General features: G+C 60.4%; 1 protein-coding gene across 1 annotated transcript; it reads right to left on the bottom strand.

Annotated features, from left to right (window-relative positions):
* Nucleotides 1–744: 744 nt before the first annotated feature.
* On the bottom strand, nucleotides 745–12,046 carry STC2 (stanniocalcin 2). Its single transcript, XM_045826237.1, has 4 exons — nucleotides 11,677–12,046; nucleotides 9,443–9,585; nucleotides 6,702–6,913; nucleotides 745–1,880 (listed from the first exon to the last, which is right to left on the bottom strand). The coding sequence occupies exons 1-4, from the start codon at nucleotides 11,828–11,830 to the stop codon at nucleotides 1,460–1,462; spliced, it is 930 nt and encodes a 309-aa protein (XP_045682193.1). The 5' UTR covers nucleotides 11,831–12,046; the 3' UTR covers nucleotides 745–1,459.
* Nucleotides 12,047–12,616: the final 570 nt, after the last annotated feature.

Genomic DNA, 12,616 nt, shown 5'->3' with positions numbered 1-12,616 from the left:
CAAAAACCTTGCCAACCCTGCTCTAGAAGGACCTGGCTCAGAACCCTTGTCCCCCCCGCTTGCCGTCCTGGGTTCCCATTTGAGTACTGGCTGCAAAAAAGGGGGGAGCTTTTAATCTGAGACCTGTTGGGAGGGGAAAGAAAAGGCCTCTGTCTGCAGCTTCGTCAGGAACCGCCGGAACTCGTCCACGGACACTTTCCACTATGGCCCACTCCCCGCCCCACCCCCCCCGGTGTTTTCCATTCTGTCTCTGCTCCCTGCCTTTCGCCCGCTCCGACTCCTCTCCTCGTGGCTGAATTGCCAGCGCAGATCTGGAAAACCCTGGCCCTCCACGTGATGTGCGGCCGCTCCTCCACGCGTGTGAAAGGACGGTGGCATTCCCCGACGGGAATTACCGAGTGGCCTTGCTTCTCTGTCCCCTGGCCTGCCCTCCAGCAGCGTGGCCCCCCCGGAATCCGGGGTGCAGGTGGGGTGATGGGGTGCCAAGGGGCCTGTCAGATGTTCTCGTGTGTGCCTGGCCCCGGCTGGTGTGGGGTTCACCCGATCGAAGCAGTGACAGCCCACCAGGGAGTCACAGGTACAGTGACCCTGCTGTGGAATCCCTTTTAAAAGAGCACTCAACACACACACACACACACACGCACACACACACACAATCAGCCCCCAAAGATGGGGCTGGGATTTTTTTTTTGTTTTTCCTTCGAGCTGGTTTTAATGACCCAGTTGCTTTGTTTGAAAGCCGTTTATTTAGATGACAGATATGTAGGTGTGACTGGATAAATAAAAAAGTGAAATCGAGACTTGAAGCAGTGGTTAAAATACAAACACACAGGCACTCCCGCAGAGTGCCCCAGACAGGAGAATGGCTCAGAAGTTACACTCAGAACCCTCGCCCTCTCCCCTGCTCCCCCACCCCACCCCAAGAAGCTCCGAACCTCTAGGTCCCATGCAAGAAACTGAATATCCATTTGGCACCAAGCACCCAAATTTCTACCCTTCTCTTCTTTCCCGGTGAGATTTTCGTGTCCATTCCGGCACTGGAACCGCCGCCCTCCACCGAGACAGCACCAGAGGGGCGGAGCACCAAGTGCGTGGTCCAGCCCGGTGGGCCTGCCGCCCCCTCCCCGGCCCACCGCCCCGCCCCGCAGAGGAAACCGCAGGCCACTCCCAGTGGCTCCACGGATGGAAAGAAGACAAAGCTACAGGGAACGCCCGTGGCGTGTTCACGGGAGGCGCAAGCGTGGACCCCATCGGGTCCAGCCAAGACCTCGCCGCCGCCGCCCGGGGAGTCTCCGCCTCACACCTGTTCATTCCCCTAACATACACCGTCATCCAGCCCGCAACCCCCACCAAATTCTGCGTGCGACATCCCCCCTCTTTGATGGCAAGTGTCTTGGAATGTCCGTAGAGAAGAAAATGCACGGTGTGGAGGAACGATTTCCTGGCCCGGCCTTCGGCTTCACCTGCGGATGTCAGAGTACTCGGAGGGCTCCTCCTCCCACTCGCTGCTGCCAGAAGTGCCCTGGGCCCCGCGGTCAGCCGCTCGGCCGTGCGCGTGCGCGTGCGCGTGGGCGCGGGCGCTCGGCGCGCTCTTGCTGCCTCGCTCGCCCCTGGCACCGCGGCTGGTCTCCCTGCTGCCGGGCTCCGGGAGGTGGTGCCCGGCGTCCCGGTGGTGGGCCCTGGAGGGCTTGGCTCTCTCCGCCTGCGGCGGGCGCTCCGGGGGTGTGGTGGGCGGCCTCTGGGCGGCGGAGGTGCAGAAGCTCAAGATGGAGCACAGGCTGCCCCAGTTCTGCTCGCACTGAGCCTGCACGCTGTGGGTGATGACCTCCTTCACCTCCTCCCCACAGGTCAGCAGCAGGTTCACCAGGTCCACGTAGGGTCTGGGGAGGGAGAGCAAAGAGACGGAGAATGGCACCCGTCTGGCCCGGGCCACACAGGGCTGTGACCGGAGCAGAGAAGACAGAGGTGGTAAGCCTAGGGCTCGGCTGGGGTTCGGGGTGATGGGACGGCTTTCTGGAATTACCTCCAGCCTTTCCCCGTAGCCTATGCACTGCTGGTCGCAACCGCCATTTACCGGGCGCCTGTTATGCCCCAGGCCCCACGCCGGGCATCGGAGAGCGTTAGAGCCTTGGGCCAGAGGCCCCCACAAGGGGAAGGGCCAGTAACAGTTCACAGGTGGCCACGGTGGAGGAAGAGCCCCTGGGCAAGGTGGGTGGGCAGTGGTGCACATGGTGACAGGCAGGCCAGAGAGCCCTGGGCCCGTTTTGGGGTGGGCTGGGCAGGAGGGTTTCAGTGGGCGTGGGGATGGGTCTTGGGGGCCAGAGGCGTGATAATTCGGTGAGTGGTGAAGGGCCTTCAATACCGAACCTAGGAGTCTTTTCGGTACGAACGGGAGGAGCCCTGGCAGGTTCAGGACTTGGGGAGCCCCAGACTGTCCCCTCCCACGTGACGTCAGCAGGGCCCGCTGGCTGGGTCACTCTCCCAGGTAAGCGAGGCTCTGCAGGAACCATTTCCCCCGTGTCGGTCTTGGCCCCTGGTGTGGGTGTCCGGGTTATGGAAGTTACTGGATGCGCTTCCCTAGGCGCCTGGATGAGTCTGGACCAGGAGGAGAGGGTGGGGTGGGGTGGGGGGTGGGGAGACTGCCTCCCTGGGATGTCCCGACCCGTGGAGCACTCCTCTGGGTCAGTAGTAGGGGCGGAGGAGCAGAGCTGGCTGGCTAGGCATCTTCCCGTGGGGGCTTCCCCAGAACCGGAGGTGAGGGCTGGCCTCGAGGGGCTGGTGTGTTTGGAATGAAAGCCAGCTGTCCTCAAAAGAGATACGCTCGGTTCCGCAGGGGACAGCCGGTTGCTCAGGCCATTCCAGTGGCCGCGGGTCTTTTGTCAGGGAAAGTGCAGGAGGGATGACCGCGTGAGACCCGTCTTCCTCGCGGGGTTGGGAGCCGCATGGCAAGCTGGGAATGGTGTGCTTGCCTTTTATATTTATGGGCCCAGCTGGGCAGAGGTCTCCCCAGCAGGAGGTGGCTCTCACGGCCCATAAGCCGTCCTCACACCTCACTGGCCCTGTCCCATCCCCGAGGTGGGCGTGGAAGGTTCCCTGGGCCTCACCAGCTCTCTGAACACAAGCATCGCGGCCATCAGCTTGGGCAGCAAAATCACTCTAGGCCCTGAGGTCACTTACAGGGACCATGACTGTTTCCCCGTGTGAGCCTGGCCCGCCTGGGCGGCTGCGTGGTATATAGCCCACTCACGCTTTTCCTTGCCAGGTGGCGGTGTTGCTAGGCAGGAAGGCAGATGGTGTTAAGACCTGGGAAGCCGTTCACTGCCGTTTTTAGGAGTTAGTCCTCCAGTGGTCACTGAGGGAACTGTCCTCATTTCGTAGAGGCAAAGATGGGCTCAAGGTGGAGAGAAGGTGCCTTTTGGAAGCTTCTGGACCTGGCCGGCCTCGGGCTGGGCTGGGAGTGGAGCGGGGGCCTGTTCTGGCCCATCGATCAGGCTGCCTTTGAAGGCCTCCTGGCCACCGGTGGAGTTGCAGTTTGTGGACCGCTGATGGGCAGGGAGCCTGGCCTCTCTCCGGCAGGCCCCGGACAGTGACAAGGGGGCAAGGACAGTGCTGACACTCGTCTTCCTGGGCTGAGAGAAGAGGGCCTGGGGCAACCCGGGGAAAATGGTCACTTCAGGCTAGTTCCCTTCCTTCCTGCTGCCTCAGGGAGTTCAAGTTCACTGAGTGTGTATCAGCTACGGCAGCACCTGACTGTCCCTGGCACGGCTCTGGGGCTCCATGAGCCAATTGCAGGGGCCGAGAATCTGCCTGTCTTGGGGGGACACTAAACCAATGCTCCTCTTTAAGTTTCTTTCCCAGAGTAAGGGGAGGGCTCTCGGGAATGCGGTGCTGCCTCTTGCCTCCTGGGCCCAGGTGGTCAGCCCGCCAGGTGGCTCTCAACACCCAAGGTGGGCCTGAGGTGGCTGGGCTGGCCCACGTGCTCTTTGGCCCCTGGCGCCCTGAGCTGTGTAAGGGCTGTGTTACTCCACGCTGAGGGGTCTGTGTTCACTGGGGAGGGGCGTGCGTTACCCCACGCTGAGCTCTGAGCTGGTGTAGCACCTCCTCAGGCTGAAGCCCAGCCCGTGTCTAATGACAAAGCCCAGCTCTCTCAACTGGGTGTCAGCAAGGTGAAAGGATTTAAAAAAAAAAAGTGCTTGGAAGGGGACGTGCCTGGAGGCAGCCAGCACCCAGTGACAGGGGGTGCAGTGGCCAAGGCGGTTGATATGGAGACAGTGGGGTGGAAAGGGGTGAGGGGACCACTGTAACCGAAAGTGATAGTGTTTGGGGTGGATGCGGATGGAGTTGAGGAGTGGGGGTGATGTGGTTGTGGGGGTGCCTATGATTTCTTCCTCTCTAAGGAGAAAAGCAAATTCAGTTCTCGTTTGCCTTGTCTGGGACCAATGCCACACATCCTGAAGTGGTCTTCTTGATTTGGGGGGACCAACGAGATCCTTTGTGCCAAAATCAGTTTAGTTGAAAAAGAAAAAAACCCAAGAAACTCATGCAAGGTAATGCGCGGCATAGTCGTGGCTTCAGCAGGGGCAGCAGTGGGGGTTTGTGGGGGCTGGAGTTAGGGGGGACCCACTGCCTGGAGAGGCTGCCTCCGCAGGGGGCAAGGGGGCTTGGGTTCAGGGCAGTGAGTTTTCTTAAAAGAGGCCCAGGCTTCCTTCCGGGGCAGGCCGCCGGCATTTCCAGAGCGGGCTGGGTGGGGGCTACGTGTTTGTTCTAAGCGAGTCAAGGAGCCTTCGGAAGTTAAGGGTCCCAGGGCCTGTGGGCCATGTTTTCGTGGAAGGGACACAGAGAGCCACGGTGCTTTGCCGCTTCTTAAACGCAGGGGTGGGGGCGGACTTTAGAACCTGCTGTTTTCCGAAAGAAGCGTTTCTCCCCAAAGACAGTCTTCCCGGCTCCAGAAATACATCAAGGACTTATAAACTGGGTCCCCACCGTCCATTCTTGAGGCCAACATGCCATCTCTAATGGGGCGTGGGTTTCGGGCAAATGACCTGCCTGAGCTTCTCAGCCACGCGGGCGTTTGTGTTTTCCAGGGGCACCTTGAAGGGACCTGCCCAGCACTGTCCCCGTGTAAAGGGAGACCCCAGGCCGCACGTGGGGACCCAGGAGCCTCTCGCGGGTCTAGCGGGGAGAGAGCGGGCTGCAGCAAGGAGGCTTGGGGCCTGTCCCTGGCAGCTGGCTTCAGGCACATGCCTCACCTGCTCCCAGGCTGGAAAGGAGGAATCCAACCTCAGAGGGAAGTTTCCAAACTCGGCTTCACTTCCGTCCTCTGCTCAGGGGGGGTGGCCACCTCCATTGTGTGGCGTTGGTGGGAAAGAAAACCAGGGAAAATCCAGGGAAATTCCCTGGCCCTGGGCCTGGCCCACTCAAAAAATGCTTTTAGATCATTAGAGTTGTTACTGCCGATGCTGTTGCTGCTTTGTCTCTTTACAGGTATTTGGAAGAATAAAAAATGTTTTAGCAAGCCTCAGTGTGACTCAGAGGGAAGAGACACCTGTGGGGATTCACGGTGAGCCTTCTAATTCCAGCATGCGCTGGGGGTGGCAAGATACCGAGAGCCTCACGACCAAGTGGAAGGTGACAGCAGGTGGCTGTCCCCCATGCTCTAAGTGCTGCAGGTGGGTGGGGAGCAGCCCGTTGCGTGAGGGTAGCTGGGGGGGAGCGAGGGGAGACAGGTGCGAAGGAGCAAGAGCTCACAGCCGTGTGCTGGTCTGGCCCAGTGCGTCACCGTGCAAAGGGGAATGGTGCCGTCGAGCTGACAATGACGTGGCCTGGGCTGCCTAGCTGGGACCTTGCCTTCTGTCCTACTTCTCTGAAGAAGGAGCCACCGTACCCCTCGGGGACTACTGATGGCGCATGTTAGGAGCAGAGGTGCGCCCAAGGTGTTGCCATTCTGCAGGATTTAGGATGCGCTCGATGATGCGCTTTTTAAGGCGTGAGGTGTCCTGGGCTTATTACTGAACTGCAAGTCTTCAAAGAAATCAGTTCACATTTCCTTGCTTTGGCCTAAAGGTGGTGCGTAGATGAGAGTTTTGGACATTTGTTGTGCGTTTTCTCTGGGAGGCTATTCATGGGCTAGAAAAGGTGAATTGGACTTTCTAAGGGCGAGGAGAGCTTATGGAGATGGGAGACAAAGAAGCTTCTGGAGCCGACCTGCCTGACACGGGGCCTAGCTTTGCCTCTCACTGTCTGTGACCTGGACTCAGTGAATCGCAGTTTTCTCATCTGAAAACGGAGTCGAGAACGGGACCAGCACAGGGCTAGTGTGAGGATCAAGGGGGAAATTCCCAGAAGGCCCTCGGCCCCACACCTGGCACCTGGTAAATGCATGCCGGACAGATGCTATAGGCTCTTGGTGGTCTGTTGGGGCCCCTGCAGAGCTGTGGGGAACACTCAGGGAACAGTGGGGGTCTTGGCCAACGGGAAGACAAGGGCATTTCTCAATCCCACCCATTTCATGCTTAGTACAAAAGTTTCCTGTTTCTACCGCTCATGACTTTGAAACCGACGGTGGAAACTTCTTCCGCTTTCTCTGAAGGTCAGCAGGAAAGGCTTGCCCAGAGGAGCCAGGGTCGAGTTCAGACGTCAGACGCAGCCTCCCCCTGCACACAGGCCCCTGAACCTGAACCCGAACCCCGGGAGACACTCACTCGTGCAGCAGCAGGTCCTTGAAGTGGATCATCTCGGCCATCACCCGCATGTTGTCCCGGACGACCGTGCACAGGTCGTGTTTGAGGTAGCACTCCCGCTGCAGCTGGAACACCATGTCCCTGATGGCCGGGCACTTGCGGCTTATGCAGCCGAACCGGTGCCGCAGAGCGTGGGCCTTGCACTTCAAGGTGTCTTTGATGAAGGACTTGCCCTGCGGACAGAGGACAGGGGAGGGAGCGAGGGGCAGGGGAGACGAATCCTTGTCACACACTCGGCCTCGGACCCTCCGGCCTCACACAGGAGCTTTCTGAGAGCTGAACCCCAAGGCCCCCCGCTGACCAACTCCCTTGCAGGTGACACGTTGATGCTTCATTGGGAGGTGTGTCCAGAGTGACACGACGCCTCTGCCATGTGGACAGAAGGACGCTCCACGGAGAAACTGACAGCTCTCCCTCCCGCCTCCCCGGCGGCTCAGCCGGCATCCCTCAGGCTGGGGCTTTCGTGGCCGCCTGTCTCTGAGACAGACAGGCTGGGGCTGGCTGCTGGGTGGCAGCTTTTCTGGAACACAAGGGGACTTGGGCCAGACGTAAATCCAGAACCCCTCGGGGGTCCTCAGCAGGCCTCTTCCCCAAGTGGAAGGTGCCTGCTTCTCCAAGCCTCGTCCTCCCCTTTTCCTCTGAGCCCGCGGGTGCCGTCAAGATGGGCTGCTGATGGTGCCGGTCCCTTCCGCCAGCACCCCCGGCCCACACTCGCCGCTCCCCCATCCTGGAAGGAGGAGCATTCTTTTCCTTTTGGAAAACCATTCGACTCCTTGAAACTGTTAGGATTACTGCCTCTAAAAGGCCCGCCTGGCACGCTGCCTGGCAGCATCTGGCCCGGCCGCCGGCCCCGCCCCCGCCCCCGCGCCCCGCCCCTGAGTGGCGCGGGCAGCCAGGCCTACATCTGGCCCGCACTCCTCTTTCCTGGCAACCCCTCGAGATTGTTCTTATCCTAGAAAGGAGACAGCTGCTGGGGGTATGGAGGCGAGCTGGGCCGCCGGCTCGCCGACCAACCTTGGGCGCAGAGAGGCATTGTGGGAGGCCCAGCAGGGATGCCGTGCCCCCATTACTATGGAAACGAGCTGGCCAGGGGAGGTCTCACCCCTGTTTTTAGACTGGCCCAGGAGGCGCGAAGTTGGGGAAGTGAAGGGGTGGAGGTCGGGAGTGGGAAGCCAGCCAGCACGTTTATTTCGGTTCTTTCCTTTAGAAGCGATCGGAATGTCTAGAAACGGTGTCCGGTCGCTGAGAACCACCTCCCGCTGGCCCCCTCCTCGCCTCTGCAGCGGGAGCCAAATGGGACGGAAGGCAGGGTGTGCCGGCCTGTGGAGCGGCTATGCACTGGGAGATGACTCGTAAGGGATGTTTCTGACTTGAGAACACACTCCTCTTGGTGGGGAATGAGAGGGATGAATTGATGTGAGGACTGGGGAAGTCTGCCCTGGGTGTTCCTCCCGACCTCCTGCGGGGTCGCCCTGAAACTCACGTCTTTCCTCCGGATTTCCTATTACGCTTCCTAATTCCAGTTCACCCAGAAGGGACGCTTTATTCGCTTTATTTGGGAGCCTCAAGGAGTCCAAACGTGTGACCTCTCCCTTCGCCGGTTTCTGTCTCCCCCCTCCCCCCCCACCCCCCCACATCCCGCCGTGTCCCTTCCCGGTTCCCAGGCACTGCTGTGTCAGGCTCTCTGCAGGATGTCAGGAGATGGTGGCTGGTGACATCCATAAATCAGGCCCACCCCGAGGGCCTCATCCGAATGTCGTCATTGCTCTCCAGTGAGATGGGAGAGGACAGTTATGGGGGAGACTAACGGCCGTGTTGGGGGGTGCTTCACGGAGCCTGGCTGGGTGGGGTGGTGGGCACGGAGGTGAGCCTCACGCCATCCGACATGAGGACGGTCAGCACTGCCGCCAGGAGGTTGCTCGTGGGGTTCTTTCCCTGCCCCACGCCGCACCTGGGCTCTGCCCTGGGGACCCCGGGACAAGCAGAGCGGGGCAGGCCCTGGCTCCGTCTACTATGCAGGGCAAAAGACGAGTGTAGGCGTGCCGGACTCAGTCACGGCTTTGGCTGTGTGGGTCGGGAGAGGAGGCTCTGGAGGCACTGTGGCCGAGGAGGAAGAGAAGTCTGGAGTTCTGGGGGTCTCTGGGTGTCCGTGCTGCCTGCTCATACCCCGTCTCCCCCCCCCCCCGCCCCAACCCAGAAGGTGAATTTCTCCCAACCTCGTGCCTCGTTTCTTCTTGCCTACTAGGGGAAACTAGCTTTCGGAATGTCGAATGGGAGTCTCTGCCCCGCCCCGCTCCACCTCCTGTTCCTACGTGACGGGCCTGGCAGACCGGGCTCTGGGTGGCCAGGCCGCATGTGCTGCCTTACAAGGCGTGTGTCGTGATCTCTGTCTCCTCAGCCACGTGTCCTCAGGCCGTGGCTCAGCTGGGTCCGCAGCCCACTCCGCCTGGGTGGACACAGCTGGGGAGCGGAGAAGGATTTAGCCCAGTTCCCGCGACAGCTCCAGAGAGCGGGACTCCAGGGCGGTGGTGGTGGGGGGGGGGACGCTGGCTCCTTCCATCTGTGCCTAGAACGTGTCTTGTGCGTGCTAACACACTCTCCGACGATCGCTAAGGAAACCCGTCCACGAGTCTCTCCAGCGAGCCTTTCAGCCGTGCTGCGCTAACCCCAAATATGTTCTTTACGTTCTCTATGGTTTTTACCTGGGCGTCAAATTTTCCAGCGTTGTGCAGAAAAGCCATGCAGATCCCATGTAAGCCCCGAATTTCACAAGAGTTGCTCTCGAAACATTCAAACACGCCACACCCCACATCGCCGGCGTTGACCAGACAGTGCTGGATTTCCGCTAAAATGAGAGTGACGCACAAATACATATACAACGTTCTCAGCCGTGCTGGGGAATGCAGAGAGGTTGGCTGAAATAAAGGTAGTGACCAAAAGAAAATTTAAGGGGGAGAAAAAAAAGTTAGAAGGACTATTTCAGGATCTAAAGAGCTGGGGGGGGGGGAGAAAATGCCGTCATTTCATCTACTTATGAAAAATAGTTGTCTGTGTAAATGTTTGTAAAAAAAAAAAATGAGCCAAACCCACGTTGCAAAAATCACAACCAGGAGTTAAGTCTGAGCACCTCATTTTTTTTCATCCTTCTCGTCTTAGTAAAGTGTTGGTGGGAATTCTTAGCCTGAGAACAGAAGATAATTCAGCTTTCTTAAACCCACAGGCAAAAATAAGGGTTTAAATGATTAGCGTGCCCGTCCCTCCCATGGGCCGTCAATGAAATATGCCCTTCTGTACTTGGAGCTGCTGCTGCTGCTGCGCACTCACAGCCATTTCCTTCCTGACCCCCAAACGAGAGCGTCCAAAGAGCAGTTTCAATTCAGCTTTTATGATTCAACACCTAAAAATCACAACAAAATTCCTATGAAGGCAGCGCCTCCAAACCGTCCGCCGCCTTAAAGGTGCCAGGCTTAGGGAAACGGGTTCCCCAGCAGGCTGGGGAGCCAGGCGGATGGGCTCAACCTACAGAAAGCCACCTTCGAGGCCAGAGGCTCCTTTGAAATAGACATCCGGTGTGAGATGGCACTTAATCCCGCAGAATTCCCGAGGCCGAGGCCGGGAGTTTGCTGCCCTCCTTGGAAGAGTGTGGCCCTCCTGCCTTGGTCGTTAAGGACCCACCGGGGGAGTTAACTGTTAACTGTCAGGCTGCCCTGTGCAAAGCCTTTCTTCCTTCCTCCCCCCCCCCGCCCCCCCCACCCAATCCCCTGACTTAAACCAACCCCGCAATTACATCAGAAAAGTATCTTTGGGAAGAAGGGCAGGTTAGGAGATAACCCACATTCAACTCGAAGCTACCGAGAGACTGCGGGGAGTGTATTTGTTGAGGGTCACCAGCCGCGAGAATTACGTTCTCAGGGAAAGAGCCGGAGAGGGGGAAGGGCGGGCGAGGATCCTCGAAGCCGCGGCTGGGACCTGGGTGCGGGCGCCCGCAGAGGGAGGTGGGGGCTCCGGTGTGATCCCAGGCATGGCCCCAGCGCGCTGGGCGGGAGCGCGCAGGGCCATGATTCAATCCCCCGGGGAGCCCCTCATGGGCACTCGTGCGTTTTTGCTGGTGCGGAGAGCGCACGCTCCCTGCTGCCTGGCTCTCGGGTCCCCTAAAGGAAGGGGGAGCCGCCTAGAGCCGAGGGGCTGTGGGCAGGTTTGCTTTCTCTCCCCGGAGCTGGGAAATGGGCCAGCCCCGCGCCCCGCACGCCTGGCTCTGCCGGTGAGCAGAGAGCCGTGGAGCAGTCGTGGGGCACAGTTGGGGCCGTGTCACCATTTCGTGGATTGCTGACCTGCCCGAGAGCGGGGGACTGCGGCAGCACCGCGAAGGGAGCTTTGCGCCACCCCCACCCCCTGTCCGAAAGCAAACGCTCCCAACCCCCCAGGGGGAAGTTCACCACGCAAGGTCTTGCCTACAAAGTTCTTGGTTGTTGGGCATCTTTTCAGGAGGGGGAGAAGCGGTCCTACCGCGGCCGGCGGGATGGGAAGAGAAGTGCTCCCGGTGCGGGGTGCAGCCCAGCTCCGCAGACCCTCCGTGTCTTCCTCGGGGCAGCCAGGATGGAGCCGGAAGCTTCGCACCGGACGGGGGAGCCCGGGGTCCGCACTGGCCTGACCTCCCCAGGCGCTGCCTCATTTACCCTCGACCCCGGGGGAGGACAGCAACAAGTCCTACCCAGGCTGTTTCATCACCCAGCCAGCACGTGCGGATTCCGGGCGCGCGGAGCGCAGCGCGGACCTCACCCAGCCTCACGGTCTCCTCTGCACGTCCCGCGCCACCCCAAGAGTTTGCACGGCCCTAGGTGGGCGCCCAGTTCCGGGCGAAGCGCCCAGGGAGCCCTGCATGGGTGCGCGGTGTTGTCTCCCTGCAGCTCCCCGCCACGGGGGCGCGCGAGCTTACCTGTGTTCTGCAGGGACAGGCGGCCTTTCTGATAGGGGGAGCCCCTCTCTTGGAGACCCTCCGGCGGGTTGGTAGCGTCGGTCCCCCGCGTCGGGTCAAAGGTGGCCAGCACCAAAGCCAGGGTCATGAACTGACCCAGCCGCTCGGCACACATGGTTCTTGGTGTGAACCTTCCGGCCGGAGACCTGGAATCTTTGTGCTCCCCTCCCCCTCTTGCTCCCCCTTCGCCGCTTCCCCTCCTCCTCCCACTCTTCCTCCTCGCTCTCCTTCTCCCTCCTCCTCGCGGCCGCGGCTGGGTAGAGGTTACCCAGCGCCCTCCCGTAGCTCTCCGGAGAGCATGTGACCGGGCTGTTAGCAGCACCGCGAGTGCCCGGCAGCGGCGGTGATGGTGCCTCAAATATCCCTGGAAGCTCTGGTGTCACTTGAATGAAGGAGTCGAGCAGGTGTTGTCCCGGTGGCTGGACCAATCCGAGACCCCGGCCCGTTTGACAACACGGCCAGGGGCGGGGCCTGCGCTTAACTACTACGCCGGGAAGCCGGCTCCGCCGGGAGCGCCCCGCGAAGTTGCCGACCTGGCGGCGGCCACCGGCGTGCGTGCGTGTGTGAGCGCGGCCGGAGGTGTGTGCGTGTGCGCGCGCGTGTGCGGGGGCTCCAGGGCAATGGCCGAACCGGTTTAAAACAAAAGCGAGTTGTAGTAGCCCCGGGTGCAGCTAAAGAAAGGCGAGAGGGGCAAGTCCGCCCCGGGACTGCTTCCCCGGCCCCGGGCTCGCATGACACCCACATCGGACCTGGGAAGTTTCCTCTCCCCACCGTCCGGAGCTCGGCGAGAGTCCCAGCTCCGAGACCTTGACATGTTGAGGGAGTTTCGTGGACACCGTGATGCCGAGGGCACACGGAGCACATGTGGGAATCCCTGGCGTTGCGGCGCTTTGCATTAAAG

Source organism: Phyllostomus hastatus, unplaced genomic scaffold, assembly GCF_019186645.2.
Source record: "Phyllostomus hastatus isolate PE091 unplaced genomic scaffold, TTU_PhHast_1.1 phas_contig_150, whole genome shotgun sequence".
In the NCBI taxonomy this organism is placed as follows: domain Eukaryota; kingdom Metazoa; phylum Chordata; class Mammalia; order Chiroptera; family Phyllostomidae; genus Phyllostomus; species Phyllostomus hastatus.
This window is presented reverse-complemented; position numbering and strand designations above follow the sequence as displayed.

Excerpts from the sequence above, each read along its gene's own strand:
- STC2 (XM_045826237.1), bottom strand. The coding sequence starts at position 11,830 with ATGTGTGCCGAGCGGCTGGGTCAGTTCATGACCCTGGCTTTGGTGCTG. Across the intron at positions 9,586-11,676 it reads CCTGTCCCTGCAGAACACAG|CGGAAATCCAGCACTGTCTG; the intron begins GTAAGCTCGCGC and ends CTCTCATTTTAG. Across the intron at positions 1,881-6,701 it reads AAGGACCTGCTGCTGCACGA|ACCCTACGTGGACCTGGTGA; the intron begins GTGAGTGTCTCC and ends CTCCCTCCCCAG.